At 41.5% G+C, this 16,625-nt stretch overlaps 1 protein-coding gene across 3 annotated transcripts in view; it reads left to right on the top strand.

The window, feature by feature from the left end:
- UNC13B (unc-13 homolog B) overlaps positions 1 to 16,625 on the top strand; it is a 217,829-nt gene that overhangs the window by 186,725 nt on the left and 14,479 nt on the right. For 2 of the 3 annotated variants that reach the window (XM_075138254.1, XM_075138255.1), the window contains exons 31-33: positions 3,502 to 3,590; positions 6,774 to 6,926; positions 8,852 to 8,975. In XM_075138254.1, the coding sequence (XP_074994355.1) occupies positions 3,502 to 3,590; positions 6,774 to 6,926; positions 8,852 to 8,975 (366 nt within the window). Of the gene's footprint in view, positions 1 to 3,501; positions 3,591 to 6,773; positions 6,927 to 8,851; positions 8,976 to 16,131; positions 16,189 to 16,625 lie in introns of all 3 variants that reach the window. The other variant, XM_075138256.1, reaches the window with a different exon arrangement.

Raw genomic sequence — 16,625 nt, 5'->3', positions numbered from 1 at the left:
GGTGCTAGTGGAGGGAGGCAGAACAAAAATCAGCAACTTCAAGCTGGAGCCAGATGAACTCTGTAACTTGCATAAAGCTAAAATAGGATAGCAGGGCAAGATTCTCTAGCTGCTTATATGTCAGATCAGACCTGATGATTTCACAGGTTCTCTGGCTTTAAGATGTGAATTGATTAACATCTTCAACCTTTTAGAAGGTAAGAGCTATGTTTCTCCAGCTACAGAGGAGCCTTCCAGTTCTGGTCACTCACGCTTCACCAGTGTGTGTAGATACCAAAGAAGAACTAATGTCATCTCTTGAAAAACTTGGAAGCCCATCACAGCAGATCCTTAGACTCATGGGTTCCATTTCATCCATGAGAGAAGCAGGAGAAGATCAATCTAAATTGAAGTTCATAGCACTATGCTGTAAATGCCACCGTTCAGATTAGCAGAGAACTTGAGGTTCCAGCCCTGAATGCGCTTGGATGAGACTTCGAGGCCCAGATTTTCTGAAGTGCAGAGTCCCAAATCTTTACACAAAATTAACAGGGCCCTGCTTTCTTCCCTGAAATGTAAATATAGGGTTACCTCTTCCCTCTTTGTATGCACCTCAGTTTTGTGTATTGCACATTTAATCTCAAACACAGAACTATGGCCATGCCAGCCACTATTTCCATTGGAATTGGAGCATTTGCTCAGAGATCAGAAGCCACCTCACTGTGGGTACTGTCCCATGTTTTGCACAGAGAACTTTCCATTAGATTTCTTACTCTGAATCATCTCTGATACACCCACAGAATGGAGATCATAAGCCTGCTGAGCTCCAGCCTCCGAGAGATATCTCTGAACGTGACATACAGCAGTGACCCAGCTGCCTAATACTGCTTTCTGCTTTACTCTACCAGCCAGATTTATCATGCAGTCCAAGTAGCATTTCCTGCTATCAGTGATAACTGATGTGCTTAGAATACATAAGCTGAGCAGCAACAGCAAAACTTACGCTGTTTCATTTGAGCACTGTTATCAGTGCTTCACCATATTGGCAAAGAACAGTTTGCAGTTATACCACATGCTACAGGGACTCTGTAACTGATGTGTAATTTATATATGTGAAACAGTAGTACACACCTTCCTAATGGACTTGAATCACACTCAGGTAATTCCCTGAAATTTGCTTTCAAGCCAAAGCATGCCAATGCCTAAGCATTAATGATCAGTAATGTGGACTCCTCCTTCCATAACAGCTGTTGCTGAGAAGACAATAGCCTTTCTAGGATGACAGAGGACTTGGTGGATACTGAAACAGAATGCTTACCACCAGGGCTTTGCTTCCTGAGGGTAAGGCTGGGCGCCTCGAAGTTAAATCTGGGCAGCTGTCTTGCCAGTCGCACCCAGAAAGCTGTAAGCTAATGTTTTGGAGGAGAGAGAGTTCCTCTCTCCTCCAAAACAAAAACAAAACAAAAAACAGCTAACGGAGCTCATCCCCTTGGCAAAACATTGCTCCAGCTGTCCTTCCTTGCAGTACAGGGCTGGCAATCAGCCTTTCTTCTGCTCCTGAGAAGATCAGTTTGCAGTCAACAATAGCAAGGAGAAGCTTAGAGGTAGTTGGTGAGCTCTCCATGCCACCTCACAGTAAAACAAGTCATTAATCCCATGGTTCATGAACCATGGCAATAAGTTGTTGATCCCAACCTCAAACATTCTCTAGACCATGCATCTGGTAACTTATAAAGAAGTACAAGTAAATAGTGAGGAATAGGTGTCTTGTGCCAAATTCTTCCGGCTTTTATTTTTATCTGGAAAAGCAGTTTCTTGAAATGTTTTGATGTATCATAAACTGATCCTGCCTCAAATCTACCAGAAATGGCCAAAAGCAGAGTACTATTCAGTGCCATTAATTGTAGATAGCAAATCAGTCAGCTTGTGACTCGTTGCCCCTTTACACAGTAGGAGAAGTGAAGGATTAATGTAGGGGCAGGACAAACCACCACCAACAGATGCTGGTTTTGTTTTGTTACCTACAAGCTTGGCTAGAATGATTGCTTGGCTGGAATGATTGGCATGACATCAGCTTCCTTCTGCCTTCATAGAGTGAGGGAGTTATAAAGGTAATAGGAATACAAATTCACTTTATTAAAGGAAAAGTAATCAGAGCTAGCAGTGCCTAAAGTTGTAAGGCTTAAGTAATCATCATTTGCTTGTTTTTTTTTTTTTAATTATTTTCAAAATTCTGATCCAGGATTTTCATTAGCACAAGTTCAAATGCCTGATAGAGTCAGTTTTCCATGCCAGCTTACAACAGGAAAATGAACAGATCAGATGCCAAATGCCCTAAGGCTTGGCTTTCTCTGACAGATGCTGAGGAATACGAAGAGAGCTTCAGCACTGAATATAGAAGTTGGAATTCCTGTCATGTTCAAATCCTGTATAGCTGCATGCGTGATATACCATAAAAATCTAAACTGATTTTTAACTGCTGTATTGGCATCTGGCTCATTACATTTGTAAATAGATACTCTGCCTTAGAGGTAAGGGCTGAAGCTCTGAATGCCAAATGCAAACATTTCTGGAAGGTTTTTGTTTTACACGCAGCTTGCCTGCCTGCATACAAAGGCAAATCTGTTTTACAAGTTACTTTTTCAGAGCAAATAATCCCAAAGCATTCAATATGTGTTGTTATGTATACACACAGGTAGCTTGCTCAGAAGTGGCTCTATTGAGGCTGGAGGGATGACTACAGCTGGAATACAGGGCACTGTTGAATGTAAAAACAGGTGGCTTTGGGCTGATAATAATGGAGCAAGCACTTTCTTACAGAACGTGCCAAGGCGTCAGCAGTGTCCATGTGCTTGGAGCACTTTTTTTTTGTTTGTCTCGTGAAGTCTCCTCTGAACAGTTATATACAAAAAGCTATCTGGCTCCATGTGAGAGTACAGCTACTTGTGCCTAATACCCATAGCTGAGATTATGCTTTCCAAAAGTGATCAGTGCACAACAGTTCCTGCCATGATATTGTGGCCTGATTTTCAAAATAGCTGGGGTCCAGTCTTCTGAGAGCAGTGCCTGGGTTGATCTTCAGTTTGAATACTGACAGCAGGGTGGAAGGTGAAATAGCATCTTTCAAGACCATGCATGAGGAAATGCAGAAGTAAATAACATCAAGTCTGAAAAGCCCTGTCTCCTAGGCTTAGAGAGGTGAAATGACCCGTGAGCCCAAGGTAATGCATGGTGCTTGATGACTTCTCAGCCTGCTTACTCTGTTGGCCACAGGGAATTCACATTCACTTTCTTTCTCAACTTTGCAAATGGCAGGAAGGGTATTGGAGGGTATTCGAGCCTGGGGAAACCACTTGCTGCTGTTTAGGCAAATATCTGTTGATGATTTCATCCTAGCTGACAGAGCTCAGTGGTGATAGTTCACCTGCTTATTAACAGTAGCCGCAACAGTGAAGAAGAGCACTGTGAAGGACAGCAGACTGCCCTCTGGGTTCAAGCTAAGTGCTCTTCTTTCATTCACAGTTGGATGCAGAAGCAAGTGACCATCTCAAAGAGCTCCAGGTGAAGCTGAACAATGTTTTGGATGAGCTAAGCGCAGTGTTTGGTAACAGGTGAGTATAACGAGGTCCCTGTCCTTGAAGCATTCCTTTTTTTGATCTAATCTCATTCAGTCAGGTTAGGAAGAAAAAAGAAGCTCATATCAACTGCATTATATTTTTCTTTTTGTCATAAATTCATGGTCTTTCAAATACTGAGACCATCTAAAGAAGTGAGAGATTTTTTTAAAGTCTCTCTTTTCTATATTGCTCTGCTTAGAAATGTAACACGGAGATCTCTCAACTGTGAAATGTATTTGAATTACAGAGAGTGATTTTCTTTTGTAAGTCGTGCTTGTCAGTAACAGAATTGCCTGCTCCTTTATTGCTCAGAAAGCAGTTTCCAGCTTAGTGTTTATGAAACAACATTCTTGTTTAAACATTCTGCTCTAAATGTATGAAACAGCTGACTGATTTCTGATTGTTAAATGAATATTGGAATAAGAAGGAAACAGGTTTAGAATTTAATGTTGACTTGTTCTAATGTTGCAGTGAATGGTGTTTTGTAATGTTTCAAGGGGAGGAGCTCTTCAAAGTATTGCCAGAGTAATTGATGGCAATTAAGTTTTATTGCAAATCATGTTACCATTTACCTGAGGATAAAAATGTGCTCAACTTCATAACAATTTTGTAGTGAACCATAAAAGATGTCAATTAAGCAAAATCTAGAAATACAGGGTTCCCAACTGATCTTCAAAAAGAACCATTTCTCGTGATAAACCCCATTAATTTCACATTGTGCTTTATAACAAGATTAATGCAGGCATGAACTGTAGTATAGCTGAAACATGGGCAAGGGGAATAAAGCAAATTGTATCAACTTGGCCTCCTACAGTCTACAGATTTGCAGTACTTATGACCAAAAAATCACAGTGGGATTTGTCAGCGACTATTTGGATTTCAGCACACAGAGCTAAGTGGGGAGATAACTGAGGAGTTCCCATTGCCAGTAACGGATGCTATAGCAAGAAATGGAAAGATTCAAACTGTAACTGAATTGAATCGGTAAGGTTCATAACTAGATGGAGCATGAGTGAGAAATCATAATTAGGGGATGAATTTTGTTATCTGAGACCTATCTCCTTGGTGTCACTGCTACAAGACAATTAGGGTACAATATTGACATTTGCAAGTATGATTTAAAGAGATTATTTGGTATCAGCATACATACCAGGGAGTGTTCTAGAGAGATGTTCCAGCAAGAAGTTTTGCCAGTCAGATGGCTCAGATGCTTTTGCTCATTCCTTTACAGTAATAGGAATGAAAAGCAGAGCTGCGGTTTACTGTATAAGCAGGATCTTCTAAAGGATATAAATGTGGGAGGTAAGACAGACATCCACAATATTCTGTGCGGAGTCTGTAAACAGTAGCTCCTACAACACTGTGCACACCTGACGCTGCAGATCTTAACTTTTCTTCGTCTATGTGAGACCATTGCGCCTGCTGGGAAAGCAGCACGCATCCGGAGAGCCTTGCCACCATTGTGCTGAGAGAGAGTTATGTCTGGACACAGAAGCATTTTATGCTTTAAAGGATATCACAGAGAAAAGGAGCCTTAAAAGGGTTTATACTTCACACAAGGCTGTTTTGTTCTTGGAGGCTGTAGGAGTGAAGGAGGGAATTCCTGCGGGAATTCAGGAGCAGAAGGCCCTGTCTGACAGCATAGGTGAGGTCTTTTAACTTGCTGCTGCCACAGGCTCCTGATAAGCTGTACATCTACATGATCTTCACTTTCAGGTGAACCTGTTGCCACAGTAATTGATTTATCATTTTTCATAATTGGTGACAGTTTTGCTTTGTATTAATTTTTATCCTTCAAGGGATTCTGTTATTTTTCATCCCCTGGCTGGGGATTTACAGCATCCTGAAGCAGGGTCCTACAACTGATGCAGTATTTGGAAGAGCTGTGGGGTAAGGTTAGCCTGTAACAGAACAGGGACTGTCAGCAGTACAGTAAATGCTTGGTACTATTGTATTTGATGTGACTTATGTCTCTGGTTAAGTTGTCATTGTAGTCACAACTGGCTGCTGCAAGCCATTCTCCTAGAAATGGGGAAAGTGGAAGTGGAGGCTGCATGGGGAAGGAGCTCTGGAATTGCACTCTGGAATTGCTCCTGTCAGAGGCAGGTTAGAAGTGAGCAAGAGGGACCATGAGGCTGGAGGTGGCAGTGCAGGAGAGCAAAGAGGTGACGGGGTGGAGAAGGAAGGTCAGAGCCACGGGGCAGAGGGGTTGTATGCTGGCACCCGACTCAGAGGTGTCCTAGGTGGTTCACACAGCAGAAGCTCAGGCCACTTATGCAGATATAAAGCTGACTTCCAAACCTGTGTTCCTGCTCATAAATCTTTACCCTAGCTCTTAGCACTGACTTCTCTTCCTGGTTTCAAACCTCTGTGCTGTTAATGGATGGCTAAATGTTGCTTGTAATACCTGTTGTTAGTAACTGTTCTTTTAAACGTCAAAGCATTTTCCTTTATTCGCTGAATTGATATGTTGACAGCTCTGCTGATCTATTCATCATTTTTAACCATTGTATTATTTCATTTTGAACCTCCTCTTAGCAGTAAGAGATGGAAAAATAACTGTGCTTTAATGGCTTGCATGTCACTTCATTACAATGACACTGCTTGTTTCACAGCTGAGCCCCGTATCCATTTTGACACTTCGATATAGCATGGACTGTATGGCAGTGGACTGGTTTCAGTCAGTGCCTGCCTTCAGGCTGTCTCTATTATTTTAAAGACTCAGCCTATGATGGGTCATAACCGAATTACCGCCGATGGACTCCTGGGTGCTCCGAGTTGTGCGTGTATTGTGCCATTGCTCCATGCTATATCCCAGTCTCTGTGGTGTAACACCCTGTGTAGAAAGCGAAGATACAGCAGGGTGCTTTGAGCTAAGAATAACAGTGTTTCCTGAAATCAGGAAAGGATCGTTTGTTTTTGCAAGATGAATGAACAAACTCCTCTCAAGTGTGATGGTGTCTTGTGTTCAGAGGTGGTAGGCTGTCTGTGGATGATGTGCATAAGGAACTGGGTAGCATGCCCATCAGTAATAAATACAGTAAGGAAATGAGCAGAAAATCTCAGGGAGGAAGAATGTGTAATTGGTTTATGGACTTGCGATATTTTACCTTATGTACTAGAGCTAAGATCTCTGCCACTGATAATCTTGTTTTTGCCTCTCTCCTACCTGTTCAGCTTTCAGACTCGTATTGATGAGTGTGTCAAGCAAATGTCTGATATCCTCTGTCAAGTGAAGGGGACAGGAAACGTTGCTGCTAATGCCAGAAACACAGTTGCACAAGATGCAGATAATGTCCTGAGGCCATTGATGGATTTCCTGGATGGAAAGTAAGCGAGTGTTCAAATACGTGTTACTCATACAGTACATCGGATTGGGAACAGGATGGGGGAAGGAAAAATAGTCCCATGTTCTTGGATTATTCTTGAGATGTCCGGCTTCCAAATTCTCAGGAAGATTTAATGGCTTTTCTTCCCATATCTGCCTCTCTCTCAAGCCATGGATCACCTCTTCAGCCTTCATTCAGTGCCAGAGCACACTCTCAGTTCTCCTTCCTCCCTCTGACAATTATAACAATCAGCAAAAGACACTGCTGATCAGGTAGTGGGAAAGACTGAAATTCTAAATTTATTAGCTACGTTTTTTTTCCTATACAAATTGTACTGTAGCCCATGAGCAAACGTATTGCAAACCATACTTACATACTTGATACATACACTACTCAGTATCCCAGTCATGTTAAGCATGTGTATTCTAGTCATACTAGGTGCTGTTCTGACTAGAAAATAAGCTTCTGAATTATGTGATGTACATAAGCTTGATCCATTGCTTTAATTAACTGTTGCCATTAACACAGCATGATTCAGCTGTACAGGGACTTGTGACTAACTGCACATCATTCTCATCAGCTAAGCCTTGATCTACAAATAGAAATAGTTTTTAATCATTGTGGAAGTTAAACTTCTTGTTGATGCACAGCAGTTCTTTATTTTGAAAGGGGTGGCCAGGAATTTTCGTAATAAGTGCTGCGAGAGATGTGAAGCTTTACAAGTTTAAAATACAGTTTCTTTTGTTGCCTTTTGTATTGATTATCCCATCTTTTTTTTGGTTCACCATGTAGTAAGTGACTCTCTGCAGCAATCATTACATCTAGGAGCCTTCTCATTTGAGCATTTTCCATGTATGCTTTCACGAATCCTGAGAAGCCACCTTCCTTTGTATCACTGGGAACTTGGTATGCTACGGGCTTTTTGTCCAGCTGTGGAGCAGTTTGATTATGATAATCTGAGCCTGGGTTATTTTCTTTCCTCCTTTACAGAAGGAGAGTCTTTTTCGATGCTTCCTGCATCCTACCCACATCAGTCTTGTCCCTGTTCAGTTTTGTTCATTTACTGTCTAACCAGCTATGAGAAGAAGGGAAATCTGAGAGAAGATGTCACACAGTGTCGAAGAGTCAGCTATTGTCTGTGCACTGCTACTGGCTGCGGAGTTCCTGTTTTGTAGCTTTCCCAGTGTGATCAGTAAATGCCAAAGTCCAACAATCATTTTGAAGAAGATCCTAACATTTCTTGGCCTTTTTAATAGCCTGTATGATAATAAAGGAGGAATAAATGGAGGGATAAAGTAGAACTTCATGTAAAGGGGAATAAACATATGGCAGGTGATTGGTGGTGAATGCAATTGCAACAAAATACAGAGGAGTCCAAGAAATGCTTCGAGGTGGTTACAGAGGTGGAAGATTTAGACACTTCAGCAGCTATCAGAAACTGTGCAGGAACTTCTGCATAACAGTCTGGGAAGTATCAATTTAGGTATTCAGCAAAAAGAATTATAATAACCCCTTGAAGTTTCAAACCTATTACTCCTATATTTGTTTGTAATTTTTTTCTTTATAATCTGTAAACCCGACACATCAGGAAGTGTCTTCTTAAAGGGAACCAGTCAATGATACCTGCTCTTTTTTGGACTATTCCCAACCACCATGACTTAGTGATACCTTCTGTAATCCCCAGGTCAATAAATAGAAATGATTGAGATCAGAAATGTCAATAATCCATTTTGGCCAAATGTCTTTAGTGCTAGAACTCCAAGGGTGAAGACAGGCTGTACTTTATGAAAAGGGAAGATTTTTACCCTTAAAGCAATCATTACAACAAACTGCTTTGGATGGGGCACTGATTCTTCCATACACCTCTCCTTTTTCCTTGCAAATTGCATTCTTTCAGCTTATCCAGTTCTTGCTCTCTCCCTGCAGCCTGACACTGTTTGCGACTGTGTGTGAAAAGACAGTGTTGAAACGGGTGCTGAAAGAGCTCTGGAGGGTGGTAATGAATACCATGGAGAAGCTGATTGTGCTGCCTCCTCTTACAGACCACACGGTAAAGCATTTTCTCCTTCCTGACTCATAACAGAAAGTGTTGCCATTGCCTGTGTAACTCATCTCCTTGACCTAATGAGTCATCTGTCCAGGTAAATTTGTCTGCATGTAGCCTGCTCAAGGATGGAAAAATATGTCTGTAACCTAATAAAATAAGAGAGCAGCTCTATTCATAGTGGGGTTGCAAGATACAGAGCACACTCTAGATAAAAAACAATTCAAAATCTATGATCCAAAAGGAGTTGTCATCAAGTATATCAAATTGCATCAATTAGGGATTTGCAGTCCTTTAAAGCAAGCTGTATATATGGGATTATCGGGCAGTTAGTGTTGTCTTCATGACATTAGATCAACACCTGTAAACGCTTTTGCCTAATTATTGTCATCTATTAGTCAGGTGTATAGATGTGGTTAATTTGGGCTTGCTTTTTAATGATACCACCCCACCCCAGTTTTACCCCCTAGAAGACTTTAACATCAGTATGGGCTCCGTGATTTCTGTGTGTCTGATGTTGAGGAGTGGGAAGCATGTCCAGATAGTTTGCCTTCAAAGGCAGTCTTTTATATAATTGTTCAGCTGTGTGGACGTGCTGGATGAATGTGTGTCATGAACATAGTAATGTTCTTAACAATGGAAGATTAACCTCTTCCCCAATTTTGAGAAACCACAGAAACTGATTAAATGTCAGTCACACATGCCCAGCTGCTCTGAGGGATGACACTCAGTTGGAGGCAGTGTGAAGTTTGGGCTATAACCTCATTATTTGGAGATGATCCAGAACTTCTTTTCATCTGTGTTGGAGTAAACTTGCGGTCTGTGGCTAATTTATGCTGATTTTTTTTTTTCCCAGTAGTGGGTAAAACAATAGTGGTTTTCACTATTCAGCAGTTGCCGACATATTTTGGGTAGACTTCTTGGGTTGCAGTGTCTAGAGAAGTGACACAAACCAGCATCTTGCACTAAGTGTTTCTTCCTCTGAGGGGGAAGGCCTTTGCCTCTGGCCTTGATGATGATAACTTTAAACAAAACTGCTGAGATGCAGTGTGCATACCTACTAAGCATAAAATTAGCGTGAGGTGTAAATTTGCAAAAGACTGCTTGCTCTGAGCTCGAATTTGGAGTAATCATTTCTGCTTGCCTTTTTAATTTATAAAGGAGAGAAAACCCATCTAAATTTAAGAGGATGAAATTTCTTTCCCTCTGTTGAATTGCTTTGAAAAGGAGTCTTTGGGGACAGGTGCTAAAATCATCATGTAAGAGCAGCATTAACATGTCCCCTTCAGAATGGAAGCAGTGAAATCAAGGGCCTTGGAGAGAATCAGGGCGGAGCTGCTTGAGCTTTATACTTGCTAGTTTTGAATTTTAGAGGCGGAGTAGGAAACTGATTCAGTGCTTGTATCATGAAGGAGGCAATAACTGATCAGCCAATTCTTCCAACCTGTGGGACATTGCTATAAGCCACTTCGGGTTGCTTGTTGCCATCACTTCAGTTTCAAATTGAGAAGCTCTTTTTGTGTAATGAAGCACATCCTCAGTTTTCTAAGAAATGCAAAATGTTCATAGCTGGACTTTTAGCTGTCTAATCAATTGTATCATAGTGAGGAGGCTGAACTAGTCCAAACTGGAAAAGAGTCACTGTTTCAGAAAGGCGGTTGTGAACAATGCAATGATTAAAATGGCCTTGTCTGCAGATCTTGAGCAGGCAACCTGTGGCGAGGCTAGATGGGCTACAGAGGCAAAGAGCTGCTTCCACTATGCCCTGGGACATAGTGATTTATTCTGTCACCACCAGATTTTCATCATCCTAGTAGTGAAGGCTGGCAGGGCAAGGCAAGGCAAAACTCAGGATTGGTAGTGTGGGCAGAAGCAGTACTTTCTCTTTGCTATTCTGCTTCTCTGCCATGCACCTCTTACCTAATTTTGCTTTCTCTTAAAAGAAGTCTCATCAGACTCAGAAATAGCCCCAGGCACTGTAACTCTCTGTCCTCTTTGCCCTCAGCAATAGAAAGCCTTAGTGCTGTCTCTTCATGTTTGAAGACCGCTGGATGAGGGTTTCCCTCCTAAAACTCCTCTGCAGCCCTTAAGAAGTAGGGGATATTCATGGCAGAAGAGAGTCCCTTTTATGGAGTGTTTTCTCTCCTTTCTATAAAATTGCTAGAGGTGTAAAAGTGTTTTTGATGGTGGTCATGGAAAGCATACTCAGGTAGAAGGTTCTCGACATGCTGCAGTGTGTCTCACTTGTCACTTGCATGACCCTGTCTCTGCATGGTGCTTTAATGCCTGTTACTCTCCGGACTGATCTATTCCACTTAAATTAGCTCAGCCTGTGTTACACAGGGAAGAACAACTGAGCTCTGCTCTTCCATTCTCTGCTGCTTCTGGAAGATTTTGTGTAGGGTGGGGCTCAGGTGAGAAAGCAGGCACCTACTGTCTGTGAAGGATGCAATGGGGACGGGGCAGTTTTACAGCCTCCCGCTCCGACGACCTGAGCTGCCGGTGCCTTAATGATTTTCAGATGACTGGCTTCTGCTTCTCTGAACATTGACTGCCCGTGGGTTGTGAGATTAGTAGCAACGTGATCTCCAGTAACTCACGGAGCAGTTCACACCTCACTAGTTTTAAGTAAAGATCAGCATTTAATTAAACACTCTCTGACTTGGATGAGTGGATATGCAAACACAGCTTTCTGGGAATCCTTATTTTGGGGTTCAGTGCACAACACATGGGTATATTAATGGATTAGTTATACATTTCTTTCTCCCTCGCTGCTTAGGACAAAACTATAGCATGCCATCAATGACTAGTAAGGTCAAAGAAGAGATGCTTAATTTACACACAGATGATTCCTCTGGAGCCTCTCCTTTATTTATTTCACACGGTACAATGCAGCCATTCACGTGAGGCTCCATTTGTTCTTGCTCCTGCTGTGCTTTTTTCTACTTGTCAGACTACTCTTCACTAAATGAGAAAATGTGGTCCAGGATAAGGACAAAATTTTCTTTAAGCTGCGGACAGATTTACACATGACTTCCAAACTGGCTGTTCTTCAGCCTCGTCTGCAAGCAGCACCGCTCCAGAGCTATTCTGTGGTGGAGAAGAGTGTGGCTTTAAGAGGTTTTCTGAAACCTTTCTTAACTTACGTTAGTTTAAATGAATCCTCTCCCTTGTGCTAGTTAGAAGTGAAAAAGTCCAAGGCTGCCTCTGTGATGAGGAGAAAAAGCTTTCTTAGCCTTGAATGAAATGATGGTCTGTGAAGAGCACATGTGCCCAGATCTCTGTACCAACAGATAATTATTTTCCCTTTTTCATCCTCACTTTTAAGCCTATTTTCTCAATGTTTAATACACCACAACAGCTAAAAAATGGTCTTAATTTTTAATGGTTGGTAGCGAACATTGCCTGATTATGAAGTTTTTTAAATGAACTTACATGCTGCTAATAAATTATCAAATCTCATTGTTATTGAATGTAGGAGTTAAAAAAATCTTGGAAAGGTATGTACAATACCAGATGAAACTTCCTTGCCACTGGTATGTCTCAGAAAAATAAGCCTGAGTAATAATATGTTTTCCAAAAAAGGACTGGAATTCAAAAGACTTGCAGTAAGCTTTTGTTTTCTAACTTTGTCAACAGGACAGTTAAGCTGTGAGAATTTGAGCCTTTTGGAATATAAATCAGTGCAGTTCTATTGGCTTCTAGCAATTTTACTTGAGTCAGCTATCATCCTTCTCTGAATGCTTTCACTAAGGGTAAAAAACCAGTCAGACCATTAACAAGGAGTTTAAAATCTTTGTGTTGTGGACTATAGATGTCTTTCATGTTTCCAAAAAGTTTAGGAAGGTAAAACTAATTTCATGGGAAGAACCAGGAAAACCAGGACTGAGGTCTGTCCCCTTTCTAGCTATGTTTGCCACAGAGGTAGGCAGAAACAATTCATAATAAGGACTTAATTTTTCCTCATCTTCCGTCTTTGACATTTTAATCAATTCCGTTGTGGGCAGCTTTTCTTAAAACTATCTGATATTTAAGTTTAGTTGTTTTCATTCCCTAGAGATGCACCTGGAATAAGTGCTGTCTGTAGAGCTTTGTGATAAGTTTTCCATGAATAAATAATTTTTTTGAGGAGGTATAGCACCTTGTTCACAAGAATGCCATTTGGCAGAGGAAAGAGCTGTGCAGATTTTCATTAGATGGTACCAGCATTGATGACAAACTCAATGTAACAGTAAAATAACTTCACCTTGCAGACACATTGACAGAGATTGGCACTGATTGATGAGGATTTTCTCAGCGGGCAAGAACTGAGGAGTAGTTATCTGAGCAGCTTTGTTCCTTGAAGCGTATCAAGTCACTGGGTGTTGCTCAGTGTTACCGACCTGCCCTCCTTAGAAGCCTGTGGCAGGGACACTTCGTGCCTAGGCCAGTTAATGCTGTTGTTCAAATTTATATTAAAAAAAAAAAAGTGTCCAATGAAGGTTGAAAATACTGCATGAAGAAATTACGATGTTAGTGTGTTTTGAGACTGCTCGCTTAACTTTTTCAAAATTCAGGCTATAAAAATGTTAAATTTTTTTCTGCTTGGTCAACAGGCACAAAGACCTTAAGTTTTAAGACTTGTAAGTCAAACAAACTTCGTGACCAATCGTACAGAACAGCAGGCGCATCTGTTGGGTACCAGAGTGCTGGCTGAAGCCGTGTCCCTTGGTGGATTATTTGATGTGGCCCACAGTGAAATCTCTGTGTTGCTCCTGGTGTGTAGTCACATTCAGCCTCACCCACTGGAAACACAATTTTGTACTCTTTCAGTTTAGAGAGTTGTACTCTAACACTGCATATTAGGTACTGGCAGCGAGTGATGCTCCCAATCTCATTTCAAAAGCTTTCCTTTATGGATGCATTGTCCTTGCCTGCACTTTCTTCCCCACCAAGGGTTGTGAATTTAATCAATTATCAAGAGCTTCTGTTTAGCTACAAAGTCAATAATGTTCATTCTGTATTGATTTGTATTCAACAAACATAAAAGGCTGAAGAAAAGTGAGGGTTAGGTGATGGTTACGGATAGAGCAAATCAACAGGTTGTCTTATTTCACGTTGCAGAGTCTTTCAGCTTGAAGAAATTTCCAAAGCTGGAAAAACTAAAGAAAGAGTATCTCATCTAAAAATTCACTTCTGGACTGCTGTTGTCATGGGCAAGGGGTGTCTAGTGTCCCTAGAGTGGGTCTGTCTTTCCAGTGTTACAGTTGTAAACTGGTTGCCTGCTTTCCTTCTGTAAAAGGGTACCTGCTACTTCTAGCAACAAGTATAAAGACTTTTTGGTGAGGGGAACCCATCAGTGGGGCTGATGTTAACGTAAATCCTAGAAAAAAAAGAATTATTTCAGCAATGATCTTTGCACTAGAACCCATTTCCCAGAGTCTCCTCTGCAAATGCATGTATGGGGTAGTTCCTGCTCCACAGAGTAGTGACTTAAAAGGCAACAAACAAACAAATACCGAAGAAGGCAGCAAAGAAAACAAACTGAGTGGCATAGGCAGGAGCAAAGGGCGATATAATAATTGTGATTTTACGTCTTGCTTCGTTACAGTTTGAGGGATTTTGGGGTGGGGTCATGGCAGTTGTGGTTAAGTGGGCGGGTGAAAGACTGTTGAGATGAGGAAGGGTAGTAACGGAGAGGGAAGGAAGGCTGTGGAAAGGAGAATTGGATTTACTGGAGACCTTTGGGGAAACGTGGTCCTCATGGAGCCAGCAGTCTCCAAGTGAGATGAGTTTCATCTTCTCCCAAGTATTTTCCTGAGAAAAAAGACCCGACTGGGAAGTGCCACCCACCGGTGTCTGTCCCTGAAAGTTTATTCCAGGCATTCAGCTGGGACATCCCCCAGACGCTTCTCAACTGATACCTGTGGTGACATTTACACAAACTTTTAACGCTAGCTTCTAATGACCAATTACAAGCGAGGAGAGCCAAAGATCATCTTTGAGAGGGCAACTCTTCTGACATACCTAAGGCATTCCTGAGGGAGATAATAGAGGGGAGGTTTAGTTAGGGAAGAGGGGTCATCCAAAGCTTTGGCTTGGTCTTAAAGCCCAAATCTGACTAGCCGAAGAGGGCTGAAGTGGAGGGCAAAGTTTCATGACATGATAGATGCACAATTCATAGCCAGAATTACAGTAGGCTGGGGTTTTATTCCAAATGGAGTAATAGGCAGCTGTGACTTTTTTAAAGAAAAAGGCAAGATTAGATGAATGAAAAGGAGCGAAGTGGAAAAAAATAAATTCCAGCATACCCCATCAAGCATCTCTGGGAGAAGAGGCTGGGGAATTGTATTGCTTGGTTTTGGCTTTCTCATTAAATTTTGGACTTAACTCCACAGGCAAAAGGAATATTACACAACAAAGAAATGCTGTGGTGGGGAAAAGGAAAAATATCTTTGTTGTAACCATTGCAGAGAAAGTATGTAAAAATCCATTATACTAGAGTGTAAGTGACTTGAAGCAAGATTTCCCATCATTGGGATTTATCTTCCCTTTTTGTTTCTTCATTGGTCATACAGCATCCCCCCACAGTGGGGGAAGAAGAGCCATTGCCAAGCTTGTGACATGTAAAGGCGATGCTGTAGTATTCACTGGCTTTGTTTGCCGATCTCTTGCGCAAAAACTGCTCAGATCCAGTTTTGTTTCTGATCCGATGTATGCTTATCCCCACCCCGCCAACTGGGCTCTACTTCTATAGAGAGATTGTCATCAATTGTGTGATCTTTTGCTTTGGCCAGTCTTATGCCATCTTCACGTGTATTTAGACTTGACTTGAAATCTAGAGAGCACTGGCAGACGAAGGCAGTGCACGGCCTTCACCCCCAGCCTGTGCAACCCGTTTGAAGGCACGTCCTGTTTAAACGGGTGGCCGCTGTAAGCAAGAGTGAACAGTTAGCAGAATATTGTGCTCCGAAATAGCTCTTGATGTGGTATCCACGGAAATGCCAGGTTCTATACTAGGTAATAAACCGGCAAGGAGTCAAGTTATTGTGACTGGCCTTGGGGCGGTTATGTAAAGTTCTGGCCGTGAACTGATTTTACTTACTCAGAGGAAAAACATGCAAAGCTTGTTTATAATATTTTTTTTTTCCTTCCTTTCTTTTCTAACTTCTTGCAATCATAGGGCACACAGTTGATTTTCAGTGCTGCTAAGGAACTGGGACACTTGTCAAAGTTGAAGGTATTGTTCTGCATGGTTTGTGTTAATGTCCATGTGTGGATGCATGGAAGTGTAGTAGCGCATAGCATGTCTCGTGCTTCCAGTGGTTTGTCACTGAATGCAATTGTAGAGAAATGCTTTTAAATGCATTAAATGTGCTTTTAAATGCATTCTGCTAACATTAGTATTGTGTTTAACTGTTAAATTTTATTATGGGTTTAATCATCAGAGTAGTTTCTCTCTTCTGTAGATAGTGATCAGTTTGGTGTATCAATTTACAATGAAGGAAGTAGAGTTCTGAATATCTGGCCAGTTCCTCTGTATCCCCCTGTATGAAAGGGAGTCCCTTATGTGATCCTGATAATGAGATATCATTCAGAAAGATGATTGTGCTAGCTATTGACGAATTATATGAACTGTTACAAAAATAACTGTTGCTTATGGAAGAGAGCCTGTAT

Source organism: Calonectris borealis, chromosome Z, assembly GCF_964195595.1.
Source record: "Calonectris borealis chromosome Z, bCalBor7.hap1.2, whole genome shotgun sequence".
Taxonomy (NCBI): Eukaryota; Metazoa; Chordata; class Aves; order Procellariiformes; family Procellariidae; genus Calonectris; species Calonectris borealis.
The sequence above is the reverse complement of the archived record's forward strand: the minus strand, read 5'-3'. Positions and strand labels throughout refer to the sequence as shown.